General features: G+C 44.1%; 1 protein-coding gene across 1 annotated transcript in view; it reads right to left on the bottom strand.

Moving 5' to 3' along the window:
- LIMA1 (LIM domain and actin binding 1) overlaps positions 1 to 14,794 on the bottom strand; it is a 45,629-nt gene that overhangs the window by 20,939 nt on the left and 9,896 nt on the right. The window contains exons 3-5 of the mRNA XM_019511011.1: positions 11,200 to 11,337; positions 8,045 to 8,090; positions 4,836 to 5,297 (exon numbers count right to left, since the gene is read on the bottom strand). Of these exons, the coding sequence (XP_019366556.1) occupies positions 4,836 to 5,297; positions 8,045 to 8,090; positions 11,200 to 11,337 (646 nt within the window). The remainder of the gene's footprint in view (positions 1 to 4,835; positions 5,298 to 8,044; positions 8,091 to 11,199; positions 11,338 to 14,794) is intronic.

The raw sequence follows: 14,794 nt of genomic DNA, 5'->3' as shown, positions 1-14,794 counted from the left end.
ATTTGCCGGGTCACCAAACTGCAGGAAATTCCACTGTTTTATTCTAACCGAGCTGCACTGGAAAATAATCACTGTGAAAAACCAGTGCTTTTCAGCACACAAGACAGAGGACCTTCATTAGGAAAGGAAAAAATCTTTTATGTTTTCCATTAATGTGGGAAGGAATTTTATATTTCTGCCACTTAGGACTTTGATAACTTTTTTTTAATTTTTTTTTTTTTTATTAAAATAGACTTGGCCAAGACAAGCCTTCTCCCTCTGCTAAAAGGTGCTGATAGACACTGTTTGGGAGTTGCCCGAGCCCTTGTAGGAACTTGCAGACTCTTCACTTTTGTCGCCAAGGTTTGTTGGCATGTCCCTTGCAAGCCCCTGCTCCCTTCTAATGCCGCAAGGTCTTGGAAACATGCGGTTTGGAGTTCAAGTGAAGGCTCCAGCTTTTGGATGGGTTGTTTTCCATCCCAGTACATAGGGCAGAGCACGGCAGGCAGCGAACATCCAAGAGCCAGTCAGTATCCTTCTTGGCAAGCAATGCAAGGAGGGTGTGACGGATAGGAACTGGTGCCTACCCTACTGGCTGATCTTAATATCAAAAAGCTCAGAGAAGAAGTAGCTGACATGGCCCACAAGGTTAACACCAAGCACAAAACTTCCGCACACTGGGTGCGGTGCGGCTGTCAGCGATACAAGTGCAACGGCAAGAGAAGTTTACCAAAGCCCTAACACAATCCAGGTAGAAAGCTGAACTGGACAGGTAAGGGCAAGGGGAAGTTTTCAGTATTACAGAATGAGGTCTCAGGAGCGCCGAGGTTGCAAAACTTGGTTCTCTCTCTCATTTGCATGACAAATAACTAATCCTTTTTTAGGAACAGAGGTTCTTACAAATCAGGGCTAGAGGCTTACTCAAGTTCCCTTCCCATCTCTCACATTCTCCTTCCTGTCAGCAGTCAGGAATTCACTTGCACAGACCTTCCCCCACATCTTCATTTGGAGAGATTATGTGGACTCAACTCGCCGAGAAAAAACAAAAATATTACAGCTTCTGGCGACCTTTCCTATTACAAGTAAAATTAATTTCATGCTGCATCTATGCAAGATTTGGGACAGCATGCCCAGGTGTTCCCATACCACGTAAAAGCAGTGTACTGACCATCCTCCTAGCTACACCAAGTCCAGATTGTTGCCCCTCCAGTGCAGAGGACACTATGGAGCCGACAGCCTAGAAAAGGACTTAGCGGGATTTGAAGAGTTCAGATTCACAAAACTAACAATGCAAACCGACCGAGTTACAAGGCGAAGTGTAGAAATTGGAGAAAAATCACATTTTAAACCATATACTGTCATGCTGCAATTCACTGCAGCAGGAAGCCAACTCTCATGGCCGTGCAAGTCGAGATAACAAGAATCTCTCATGGCTGTGCAAGTCGAGATAAACAGAATACTATGAATTTCAAACAAATCATCTCCCCTCGCTCTCACGCATTTGTGGGTAACAGGAATATCTGCACCCAAAAGACCCAAGTATCAGCTACTTCTGCGGAGGAGGATATCCAGCATGATTACTAGCCAGTGATCCAATTCAATAAGATGAATTCAAACAGGATGCCAATGTTAAATTGTTAGCTAGAATTCAGAAGCAGTTTGGGGTGCAAGTGGGGTGGGGGGGAAGGTGTTTCAGCAACTATTTACAAGGGAGGTAAAAATGTTAGCTCTGCCACACAGGCACAGAACGACACAATGACATACAATCAAATAGCCATATTAATCCTGAATTAGTAGAAAAACCCAGTGGTAAACTCAAGTGTGGGAACTGTCTTTCTTTAGACGCTGGTGGATAGAAGACCTCAAGTGACCTGAGTTACCGAGTTTGGAGTCCTCCAGGGAACAATGGGATCCAACTGGTTTAACAGACCTGAGTTCCCAACTCCTGATCTCGTGACCATATAACTAATTCACTGTGCAATTCTGACCAAAGCAACATGCAGCCCCGCTTCCTCCGCCCAAATCTGTGAAAAGGGAAACGTAGCCACCTCTCCAAAGCGCCCCCAGTTCTTGACTGAAACCTGGGGCAGCACTGTACTCATGTCAGCAATACTTGGCATTTGGCCTAACAATTAATTTTGCTCCAATAAAACCACAGGATACCTTGTTCGATCCCATGCTATGCGAGGCATCTTTGAAATTGCCAAAAAAAGTTTGAGGAAAAAATAAATTCAGCTATTAAAATTTAGGCAATCATTATTCTGTAGTAAAATGCAGAGTCTCACAACGCTGTTCTCAGATGGGCTGGTTACTGAGGTGCTTAGAGGCACTTTCTTCCCTGAAGAAGCAGTAAGAAAAAAACCTGTCTTGCTTATGAGATGCAGGGACTGGAACAAGATTTGAATAAAAAATTAAAAGAAAAAAAAAAAAAAATAGGGATTGTGCAGCATGCAAGCCAGGCAAAATTTAAACCAGTCAATCATTCATAGTTTTGGTAGCCTGCATAGGTTTGTTCCTGCTGAGCACTGTTGAGTGAACCGAACCGAAGACAGGGAATTGGGGATCCGGCATGCTAACCTGGACCCTGCCACTTGCTGCCTATGTAGCCTTGGCCAAGTCACTTGAGCGCTCTGCCACCTCCTCCTCAGCTGGACAGGGTGCAACCGACCCACTGTGGACAGTGGTGGGTCGTTTTTTTGGGGTGGGGGGCTTGGGTTTTTGGGGGGTTTTTTGTTTTTACACAAACCTCGTACAGCGCTTATATCAAAAGTGCCGGACAAGTATCAAGGGAAAAGTGTGTCTCAAAGCCATTGCAGGCTTGCATGCTAATCAGCACTCTGACAACAGCCTGCATTTCAGGGGCAGGCAATTATTTTGGGCAGAGAGCTGCTTACTGATTTTTGGCAAGCCATTAAGGGCCACATGACAGGCAGCCCAGAGCAGATTAATATTAAATTTTCTAAATTTTTTAGGGGCCCCACAGGCCGGATAGAATGGCCTGGTGGGCCGCATAGAATGGCCTGGTGGGCCACATCCGGCCCGCGGGCCGCATTTTGCCCACCCTTTTAGGAGAACGGTGAATGAAACAGCTAACTGAGCACCATGCACTACAGAACTAGCCAGACTTGCTGCTGCTCTAGTAGTTTCCTACCTTCGCTCAGTTTTACTACGTCCCCGTGGCTGCCTGACTGCCTGCATTGTCTGCCACTGTGTGACGTCACCCTGCAATTCCAACAAATTCCTGGGCCGGGAAGCTTACAATAGGCCTCTTTTTTTTTTTTTTTTTGCAACTAAAAATCACTTCCCCCACACACCCCCAATTTAAAAAAAAAAAAAAACCCTCAAACTGTTTCTTGTTAGATTAAAGATAGAGAAAGCATCTGCAAAATGAGCTGGGTGCAACACAACTTGAATCCTCCTCAGGTTAGCTTTCCTGACTTCCAAAACGATGGCGAGGCAGCTGCTGTAGGAAGCACTTTGCAAACACTGTTCCAGCAAACGATGACTAATCTCACATATGGGTATAAATTCCAGTTAGAGAAGGAGTTCAGTGGGCTCAAAGCTTCCTCCACCCTATTCAGATGGTGCCTGCAAACTTTCCTGTGGATGTCTGAGTGGTTCAGTCCCATGAGTGCAGCTTCCCAGGATTCCTGGGGAAAGATTCCCAAAGTCGTGCCCTGCTACATCTTTTAAAAATGAGCACCCTTGGGCTGGCGACAACCCAGTAAGATCTTCTTTAATAATGTAACTCTTTTTGAAAGTAACAATTACATTAATAAAGGAATAAGGCAGGCAACAAGCTCACATGCAAAGCTGTTCCTGTACAAAGTATTCTGAGTGTCAACATGCAGGCCTTAATTTTAAAAGTTGAACACAAGCCTCCATTTATTGTATGCAAATAGTTTCAGCATCCAAGATTTCTCTCTCTGTCTCTCTTGCTTTGTTTTACTGAATGTTGTAATAAAACCACCCCACATAAGACAAAGCCAGAAATATAGGAAACTATGACAAAACTGGAAAATCCACCAGCATCCAAGACTGCATTGTAAAGTCACTGGCATATGCAACTCATTTTCTAGTTAAGCAATTCTCCCTTGGGAGACACAGTCTGCAGTGCACATGCAGGATCAGATTTCATGAGCAGTTGTAGGAAAATGCAAGCCCTGTGCATTTGCAAGTCAAAACTAGTAAAGCAGGAGCTGCCTAGCTATCTTCACTTCTTTTTCCTGCAAGAGGATTTTTGCTGATAAGAAACATTTGTTAGGATGCATAGCTGAAAGAACAGCAAGGAGGAGACCCTGCTACACAGCAGCTCCCTACAAGTAGCCCTTCGTTTTATCTCCATTAGCTAGCTTCATTTGGGTTGCAACCTATTTACAATTCATGTTTAAAGTGACTCACAGTCTCAGCGACCTTAGATAGCTGAAGATGCAATCAGTCCCACCTCAAAGTAGAGAGGGAAAAAAAAACATTTAAAAACCAACACATTCTGCATTTGTCACAATGGCTCTTGTTTGGGTTGGTGCCATCTATCCAGTCCAAATTAGTTTCTCTTCTTATGGTTTTTGTTTGGTTGTCAATGTTTTGTTAAGAAAAATGCAAAATCCAGCTTCCTGCTATTGTGGAGCTGTCAGAGAGCATTCGTGACATCCCTGAAGCTTTGAGCACATTACAGTGCATACCCACCCAGCTCAAACACACATCACTAACGCGAGCCACGGAGATACTTTTACACTCTAATTGCAAACCAGAATTGCCCTCTGTACCATGAATATCCCTAAGCCAACCCATGCAAAGAGTTTGCCCAATGCCCAGGAGACAGCTTACTTTCAGCCCCTATAATAGTTGATCCTTACCTTGATCTGAGTTGCGTCCCCTTTCTCAAACATCATCTTTAGCTTGTTTAGCGGGACGCTATATTTCTCTATCTTCCCTGAAGAGTCTGGGTTTTCACTGGCCTCGGGCTTTCCTACTTCTTGTCTGGATTCTCTTAGACAATTTTCCATGTTATCACTCTCCGGCGAGTGGCTTTTAAGATCTTCGCTATCAACACCGGGACACCGCGCCTGGCCAAAGGCTCCAGAAGGGGACTGGAGTTGAGATCTAGCACTGACCCCTGAGACGTGATCAGCTTCTGCTAGAGAAGCCGGGCGGCTTTCGGCTCCGACACTGGGGCTGGCGACCTTCTGCCTACCCTCAGCACAGCTGCTTCGCAGAGCTTCCTTCCGAGACTCGGCTCCCAACACTGGATTCTCCCACTTCTTCTTTAACACGCTCAGGCTCCCCCTTTTAAAATGAAGGGGAAGACTGTCTGTGGTCTAAAAAGAACAAGAAGTTAGTGCCAGTTATAAATGGCCCGATGAAGCATTACGGCACTTCCTCTCTATACGAAAGGAAGCTAAAGGCGCGATGCTGAGCTGAGCTTGCTGCTTTTCAGACAGCTGTGAATAGTTACAACTGTGCCACATGGAGAAAGCATCCAGGATAGGGGAGGAAGGAGTGGGGGAGAAGACAGAAAAAAGTTAGGAGCTGAAGCAGGAAGTGATAAAACAGGGCGGCCTTATAAGGAAAAAAAAGGGAGTCCAAGTCTAATGAGAATTAAATGAGACACAAAGGCTTGAATCGACATGTTTGCTCTACTTGTTTCTTTGTTTCCAGCAAAAGGAAACCAAATCCACAATTTAACAAGCTGCAGACCTATCCTGACAAGGGGGAGAAGCAGGCAGGCTATGCCGAGCGTGGTGATGACTCCCAGCCGCTCCGCAATGCAAGCGGGAGAACAATTCGCAGGTTGTCCCAAGAACTCAAGTTGCTTTCCAAAGCCACTGCTGCTTTGAACTTTGTTCTGCTATAAGTTACTGGTAGCACTTTAATACCAACTGTATTCATTTTAATAACAAAACCCCCAAACACCGTCTAGTTCTTTATTAGACCACCCTATGTAAGGTGTCAGGTTAGACAGCGGTTACACACATCTTATCAATTTGAGCCATACTGAAACTAACCCATCCATTTGAGACAATAGGTTGCAGTTACCAGATGGCACATCCTCACACCTCGAGAGGTGTTCCCCTAGCCCTGCAGCATCCCAACGCACTAGGCACCTACAGCAGTGCTGTCCCCAGATTCAAAGGTTTTTAAACCTATTTCGGCTTAGCACTGGTTACCCCACATCCAGACACCAGACCACCTTGCATTCAGCCACTTACAATCTAATACCTGCCAATGCTGCATTTTTTTCTAGTCATTCCACAGGGATCCTACCATGCCTGGAACAAACGGCAAGCAGAACAGGTCTGTAAAGCCGATGGGAATTAAAGAGGATTAGCAGCTATATTGGGCTTTAAGTCCCTCACCCTATTACTCTCCTGGTCACATTTTGAATGCTGCTGGGCAAATTAGCTAGCATGCACCTAAGCTTGGAGAAGATCAGTTAGTTTGATGCATTTAAAAGCACTGAAGGGGTAAGGCAAATGGAAAAAAATCCAGCCAAAGTGGCAGAGAACTACTATGCAGAACAGAGAGAATTAGATGCTGAAGGTCTTGCAGACTTGGACACCAGGTGTGCTGCTAAATGCAGCGCTGTGGCACAGACATCTGTGCTTAGTCACTGCTTTGCCCTGCCCCTTTCACTGACGTAAGAGCTGAGTAGGGAGCTGGCATTTTTCCCCTATTATCTCCACTGAGTCAGAGGTCTACTATTTAAAGAATAAGTTTCTTTAAACACCATTTTAACTAAGAATGACTGACCCACAAGACAATCCATACTAATGGAGGACTGACAACAGAACAACCTCACTCCTTCCTCTCTCAACTCCCACCTTTCTATGTCCTCTGTGGCTCAAAGACTGGCAGAGCTTATTAAATTGGCCACAGTTGATAGCAGCCATGCTAACGGATCAATTCTCCAAACCCACCTGGATGATGGAGGTGGGACCTTTCCCCAGCAGGCTGTTTGTTCTGCTAGCCTTAATTATCTGTTAGGCGATCAGAAGCAGGACAGAACATGCTGAATGAAATGCTGATCAGGGCACTGGAAAGGAACAAGTGAGTTTGCATCTGCAATTTCTCCTGTGCTCCAAAGATCCTGAGTTAAAGGTGCTATATCAAACCAATGTCATGCTTGTGAGGATGTCTCCATGATATAAAACACACGAAGAGGGAGACTGCAACCACAACTCCAGAGCTGGATGCAATGTGAACCACTGAAGTTTAAAATTTGAAGGCTGCAGTTTGAAACTACTTCCAAGAAAAGGTTGTTAGAACTGCTAACCGAACGGTAGTTCTCAGAGCCCCAACACCAATATATCACAGCACTGCCCCCAAAACAGACACCAAGCGATGCTTTAGCATCCCAAGCTCAAAGAAATGGAGGCAGCACATTTGGAGAGGGGCTTGTCCATGCCTTCCAGGCATCAAGGATTTTTTTAAACGGACAGGATTTTAAATAGCCTTATTTTAAATAGCCCGGATTATCAGAGGTTCTGTTCAGAAACAGACTTGCAATTTTGGTGAATTCTCCTGCAGAGTCCCCCAGCCCCACAGCAGGCGTGTGGGGCAGGGGGGAATGGAGCAGAGCAGAAGTCTTACACAAGGTGACAAATAATGACTCGCCCTTAATGGGAGACATTTGAAATCTTGTAGACTTGTTTCCAAAAAGGATCCCCCTAATGCACTCTGCAGTTAGAAGAGGGGATAGCATTGATTAACGTTCCTGGAATCAGATAGCTTCCTCTTAAGTTTAAAAGTTTACTTTACAAATGAGGAAATGAGTAGAGACAGCACAGCAGCCTCAAGCCAAGAGTAGGCATTAGCATTTGGTGGTAGAAGTCACTTGACAAGTCACTTGACTTCCTTGGGCTTCGGTCAACCCTGAGGAGGCAGAACAGGGATAAGCCAAAAGGAGGACTTTAGTGAAAGGCAGAAAAGCCACATTCTCCTGGAAAGAGAGTGCAAAACAAAGCACATGAATAGTTCAGTTACTCTCAAATGCATCAGATACAGGAGAGGTAAGCATGGTGGGCCATATGCTGCTGTTCACTTTATACAGCCTGTAAATACTTACATTTCTTTTTTTTTCTGTGGTAGCTTCTTCAGCTGCCTTCTGGTACCTTTTGGGGGAAGGAAAAAAAACAAAACACACACCACTTATCTAGAAGTCAGAATCCCAGGAGCGCATTTACCCTGAAGCAAGGACACTACATACTTTTCAGCCCCAACAGACAAAACAAAAATGTAAGTCTTAACACTTGCAGATAAAGGGCTGGTTGTGCATTGTGGGAAGCATTAGAAGTCAGAAAGTATATAAGCAATGCAAAATATCACAAGGAAGCTTTCTTTTAAACAATGTAACTGAATTATACGAGATTTAAAAGCCATTAATTAATGAAGCCATTCAAAAGAAAGAAAAAAAGTCTGACAGATGTCCCATACTTTACTATAGTAAACCTAAACCTGAAAAGAGCTCATTGGGAATAGTGGTCTTTGGCTGCAGAAAGCACGCTTTATTTGTGTTTTCTTTTAAAAGGAATCACAAATGTCAGAAAGTTACTGTACTTAAGACTTTAAGACTTGTGCTTCAGAAGAAGGGGGAATCTGTTAGCCTGGTTTTGATTTGGACGAGTGAGTGTTTTGCCTCAGTTTCTCACTGCACGGTCCAGCAGTCACATGCCTTCGTATCATTAAGGGAATGAAATGCCAATTAGACCCACCTTTGAATGAGAGATGCTTAAGTGATCACTAAACAGATGCTTTATGTTCTTCCTCGGATTCTAAACCATCCTATCGTTTGAAGGGGGTTTTTTAAATTTTTTGATGAAACTACAACCCTATTTGCTGATAAAGTTGGCTTCAAAAATAAAACCCTTGAGTTATATCTGATCAGTGAAACACTAGCAAACTTGAAGGGACATCACAAACTAAAACTGCTATAGTCTCTTCCTATGCCTAATGCACGTCGAGTGCCCCAGCCCGCTACAGGAAGCAAATCAAGCTTCCAGCCTGCAGATAACAGACTATCTATTTCCAGCTCTGGTAGCAGTCCATTTGTATATCTTATGCATAGGTGGTTCCTATACAGAAGCCAGCCTTCCTTATTAGCCTGAGCAGCAAAGAGGTTCTGGTCTCACCTACCACCACTTTACAAGCTGTGCTCGTCACAGCTTCCATTCGGAGCAGTGGAAGCCAGCCAGCCAAATTCCTGCCATTTACTTAACTGCATTATAAAAGATATTAGGCAATCTCAGCCATACAGCATTACAAACTTCCCAAGTTTGTGCTCCCACAATGGCTCCCCTACAGTAGCACAGTAAGGCACAGGAATGAGGACACTGACCAAATGGGGAGGAGGGTGGGGAAGATGTTCTAGTATTGCTCTACCAAGGGCAGGCAATTATTTTGGGTGGAGGGCTGCTTACTGAGTTTTGGCAAGCCATCAAGGGCCGCATGACAGGCAGCCGGGGCAGATAAATATTAATTGTCTAAATTTTTTAGGGGCCCCGCAGGCCAGATAGAATGGCCTGATGGGCTGCATTTTGCCCACCCCTGTGTCTGCCTCTTACTGGAGGCAGATTATTATCAGTAGATGTTTTGGATTGGGAATCCAGAAAAAAGATGACAAAGCTGATTACCACCTTTGCATTGCAGCCAAGGGTGGCCCCTTAAGCAAGTGGGCTTAGCTCCACCAGTGGCGACTAACGGTGTGCATCCCAGGCAATAGCTCTGATGCCAGAGACTGCGCAGCAGCCCACAGGTCACCTGTTTCAGAGCTAAAAAAAACAAGGCCAACAAGCAGCTCAGCTGAGAGCCTGATCCTTGGAGGAAGTTAGCTTCTCCTAAAAGGATCAGCTGTGGTTGAGTTGCTTATGATGGCTTGCTCAGTTTTGAGAAGAAAAGCCCTAATTGTAATGCTGATGCTTTGGAGAGCTTTATTTGATGCTCTGGCAGGATAGTCGCCCCACTGGCTTACACTGCGGTACCCAAAGGTTGCTCTCTCGCTGTTGCTAAAATGAAATGAGTGTGCAGGGTAACTCCTGCTGTACACGTCCACAAAGCTAGCTTCAGTTGCAATGCAGAGCATCACAGAAATATTTTTCTATGCAGGAGTTCTAAGATATCCAAAGCTGGGTTGAACTGTGTGGACTGTTGGTTTGGGGTTTTTTTTTAAAAAGGAAGAAGAATATAAATCAGTCTGTAGAAACGTGGGCAAGATTCAGCCCTGTGCATAAGGACGCAATTTCACCAGAATTAAGGTAGTACCAGTAGAAAGGTCAAATTAGACCAAAATTACCAACAGCAGATTAGACAAGGGAAGGGAATAACAATCCCACTCTATTTCCAAATGTAGCGCTTATTTGCAGAAGATAATTTTATCTCTTCCACTTCATTTATTGCCACTTTTCTTGGACAACCCCGCTCCAACATTAGCAGTGAATAAAGGGCATCTATTTCTGAAATAGAAGTTTGAATGTCTTTGTTGGCAAGCATCTCTCTTTGCTGCCTAAAGGAGTGAGCTTGAAGTCTTGGCTACTAGGCAAGAGGGTAACTTGAAAGGAAAATTAAGAATCTATAGTCCATCTCCCCTTCCCTTGCTTCCCTAGAGCAAGAGCATTCCCCTAACACACATGGTTTAAAGAGATTAGAGCCCTGTGGGGTTGTGGGGAGCCTATGTTAAATCACTCTACATTTCCCTAGACAATCTTTTCGTGATAACCCTTTAAGTTTCTTACCAAGAAAATCCATCACCGGCAGCTGTCTGCACTTGGGCTTTTAATTACAGTTTTGATCCAAAGAGAAGAGTGTTGCCCACGCTGGTATACAGGAACTGGCAGGTCAGACCTGCCCAATGCATCCCATGCCAATCTGTAAAGATCTGTTCCTGATCCAAAAAACTATATGGGTGGGTGACAGCTGCTGTGCCCCATTGCCAGGGGCACAATACTGTGAGTCGGCAGATAAAGTGGTCCCTTCTGTTCTCAGCAGACACAGCTGGTAACACTAATGAGGGCAACCAGAAATAGGCTGCTAGTTCTTTTTCTGGGGGAAAAAAAAGCAATTGCCAAACCTAAACAATGCCTGAGGTACAATTGAGAAGTATGCTAATGCACAGCGAAGAGGTTTTAATTGAATTTAAGGAAAAGCATATGGAACAGGTGCACAATAAGAGCCATCGGCTGCCAGGCTACGCATGCTTTTTTTGGCCAGAAGCTGCTCCGCACTTACTTGGAGAACCTCTCCACGAGAGCTGATGACTTGTTCTTGTTGACTAGAGAAAGCTCTTTGGCAGTGATCCTTAGCGACTGTGAAGTCCATTGTCTTCTTTTAAACGGCGAGGGCTCCATCTCGTGAACGGAGAAATACCTATTCAAAACAAAACAGAGCAACGACCGATATAAAAATCGGATCCAAAAGAGGATGTTCCATTAAACGCTTAGAAGTGATCTGTCTCCTACCATTGCCACCCACCAACAGTCACTGCCAACGCACCATATCCACTGGGTTAAAAAGCTACCGCTTCCCTTAAAGAAGTCTTTGAAACAGTCTCCCCAGTAAGGCACTAACCACAGCAATAGTTAGCAGCAGTCAGACAAGAGCTGAACAAAAAAGGATGCTAACATGACCCACCCCCCTGCAAGAGATCCATAGCTCCCCTTACACGGATGGGCTCCAGGAAGCCCAGCATGTCCTTTCTGTTTCTGGCTTCTGCAACAATCCTGCCGACTTTTATGTAAGAAGGCTGGAGTTATGAAACCGAGGACTGGAATTCCTGTGCAAACATTTCTCCTTTACCCTTGTGGCGTTTTGTCTTAATGCAGCAGCCACTTCTTTTGTGAGCCGGGGAAAGGTCCCTGCTGGTGGAGACGGCTCTAAACTTTACCCTGCAGTAGCTATCAGTTACCTGAAGAAATACCTTTAAAACACTGTGTACTGCTGTAAACTGGGACAGATTTTGTCCAGCTATTTAACAGAGAGGCAGCCCAAACTAGGCCAGATTTGCACAAATCCAGGCAGTTTTCTTTCTTCTCCCTTTGCATATATGTGACTAAAGGCAGCCCTGTAAAAACACAGGGAGTATTTACCTCCTGTGTGTATTTATTGTTCCTCCTTTCTGTACCTAACTCCCCGATATATATCTATCCCTCTCTCAAAGTCAATTAATCACGTTAGGCGCAGGACTTCCTGCTTTTAAGGCAAAATCTATTCCTGTCTATTGGGTGAATGACCCAATAAAACACAAACTGTTTCTTACAGGGCAATGGTGAGAAATATGAGCACGTTCCATATTTTTTCACCAGTTATTTCCTACATTTAGTTGGCTCTATTAACAAGTAATAACAAGTTGGTGTGCTGGCTCTCTGAATACTCCTCTGTAGTTCTACGCAGCTGGAGCCCTGGTCACACTTTCAGCTGAAGCCCCTCGTGAAAATTTGATGCACAACAGCACGCTCTCCAAATCAAGAGACTTTCTTCCTCCGGCTCTTGTGAAAAGCCCCTCAAAATAGGAAAAAGGCTCATCAAAACGCCACGTTTTGCAAATGCACGCTTATTTTTACTTCCTTGTTGGGAGGCACACACTTTGCAAGAACAGTAAATCCTAGCTGCATTCCACCTTGACAGGTCTCAGATCAAGCACTGAAGACTACATGTTTAATGCAGAGTCTAAAGAGATGCATTAGACTTGCAGGCCAGACACCATCCTAACCGTTTCAGCTTCAAGTACTGGGAAGGAGCAAACACCCCACCAGCAGCCACCATACCTGGAGGACACAGTTGTTCAGAGCAAACCACCTGAGTTACTAAAAGAGTTGGTCTCCCAGTAGACTCCTGTGAAAGGCCCGAGTAGTTCTGCCAAGTCAGGAGTACATATCTGTGAATCAGTGTCAAGATTATGGCTTGCCTAAGAAGTTTTGCTTTGACAAATTAAAAAAAAGGAAGTGGGACACAGCTGGATCTTCACAGAGCGGAGGGGACAGGGAGTGGGGGGAATGGAAAATAATGAGAGAGAAAAGGAGGCCAAGGAGTCACTGTGTAGCTTTTATTTAACATTAACCTGAAAGCCAAAAAGGAAGGTTGATATCATAGGGTGCAGACACACATACTAAGTCAAAGGTGATTTAACTAAGTCAACTTAACTACGTTGACTTAATTTAAGCCGTGTTGGAGTGTACACAGGTATGATATGGTCGCAGCCATCTCATGAGCTAAATCAACTTACCTAATGCAACGCAAGATAATGCACCTTGGAAATGTATTATCTTGCACTGCATTTAAGTTAACCCTGTTCCACGTACATTTGCATGGCCTGACAGTTACATCAACTTAAAATTAAGCCAGCTTAACTGCCAGAAAGTTAGTATGTGTACACGTGCCCATAGTGCCTTTGCAGAAACTTGCCCTGGAGCAGCTTACAATGAGAGGACGCTCACAGTTCACACTGATATGTAAAACCCCTACTGACTCGTCGTGTATGAAATCTATAACCTAAATATACAAAGCTATTTCCTGAAAGATTAAACTGAACACATTAAAATGGCAAAGATGTTCTTCCTATGCCAATTACTAGAACTACTTTTAGTTAATCGAATTCAAGAGAACGATTATTAGGATTACCAGAAAGATCGACAAGTTGGAGAGAATTCAGCATTGCAGAAAACAATTATGGAACTGGAGGGGTTAACTTAAAAGGAAAGATAAACAGACCCAAATATGAATAGGTTACCCAAGATGTTAACACGAGATGCAATACCAGTCTACAACTCGGAAGGATGCATGCTGCAGAAGAAAGTACTGTTGGAAGCTGAAATATTGGATAACTACCTAGCTGGGGCCATTTTTGCTTAAACTTAGTAGGGGTCATAAGAGCAGGGGGTCAGACTAGATGATCTGCTCAGGTCCCCTCCGACCTTACTTGTATGAATCTATAAATATACGAGTAGGTTAATTTTGTGTTGATCTCTTGTTACTAGTAGCAGCTGTGATTAGCCCAACCAAATGAAAAGCATGGTCACTCAGACCCCCCATCTCCCACCAAATAATTAGAGTTTGACACTGAATGCAATTTTAAAAGAAACCGGGACCATACAAAAGGGGACCCAACAGTAAGGAACTTTGTTCTGTTAGAATGTAATGCTAGCACTATATGAGAAGCAAAATTAGTTTGCTAATATCTTTTATTGGACCCATTTTAGAGTTGGGAGACATGTCAGACAAACTTTTGGGCATAAAATGAAGAAATGGATTAGGTTAAATACCATTTTAAAACAATTACTCCTGCTGAAGCTTGTTTCATAGACATTAGGGGTGGAAGGGACCTTGTTTGATCGTCAGGTCCAGCCCCCTGCCCAGAGGGCAGGAAATCAGCTGGGGTCAGATCACTCCAGCAAGATAATCATCCAAACGCTTCTTGACAGTATCCAGAGTAGGTGCTTGCACCACTTCTGGGCGAGTTTATTCCAGACTCTGGAGACTCAGGTGGTAAAGAAGTTTTTCCTTATGTCCAGTCTAAAACGGTCTTCCTCCAGTTTGTGACCGTTGGACCTTGTCTTCCCTTATGCATTGGTTTTCAGCAGTAGCACCAGGGACTTTTGACATACTTCTTACTCTACAATATTTCAAACACAGACATTGAATATCTGGCCTTCCCCTAGTATCAGAGATTTTTAGGACCTTGAAGTTCTAATCTGTCTTCAGAACCAGACATTGCTGCATCTGTGAGAAATACTGTCTTCCTGAGGAAGTCTTTTGCTATTAATTCAGTTTAAAAATTGAGCTACGGGAAACAAAGCTAAAAACCCAGATGGTTTTTTTTTTTTTTTTT

This window comes from Gavialis gangeticus, unplaced genomic scaffold, assembly GCF_001723915.1.
Source record: "Gavialis gangeticus isolate Ggan-Ray unplaced genomic scaffold, GavGan_comp1, whole genome shotgun sequence".
Classification (NCBI taxonomy): domain Eukaryota; kingdom Metazoa; phylum Chordata; order Crocodylia; family Gavialidae; genus Gavialis; species Gavialis gangeticus.
Note: the sequence above shows the minus strand (reverse complement) of the source record. Positions and strands in the feature narration are given on the sequence as shown.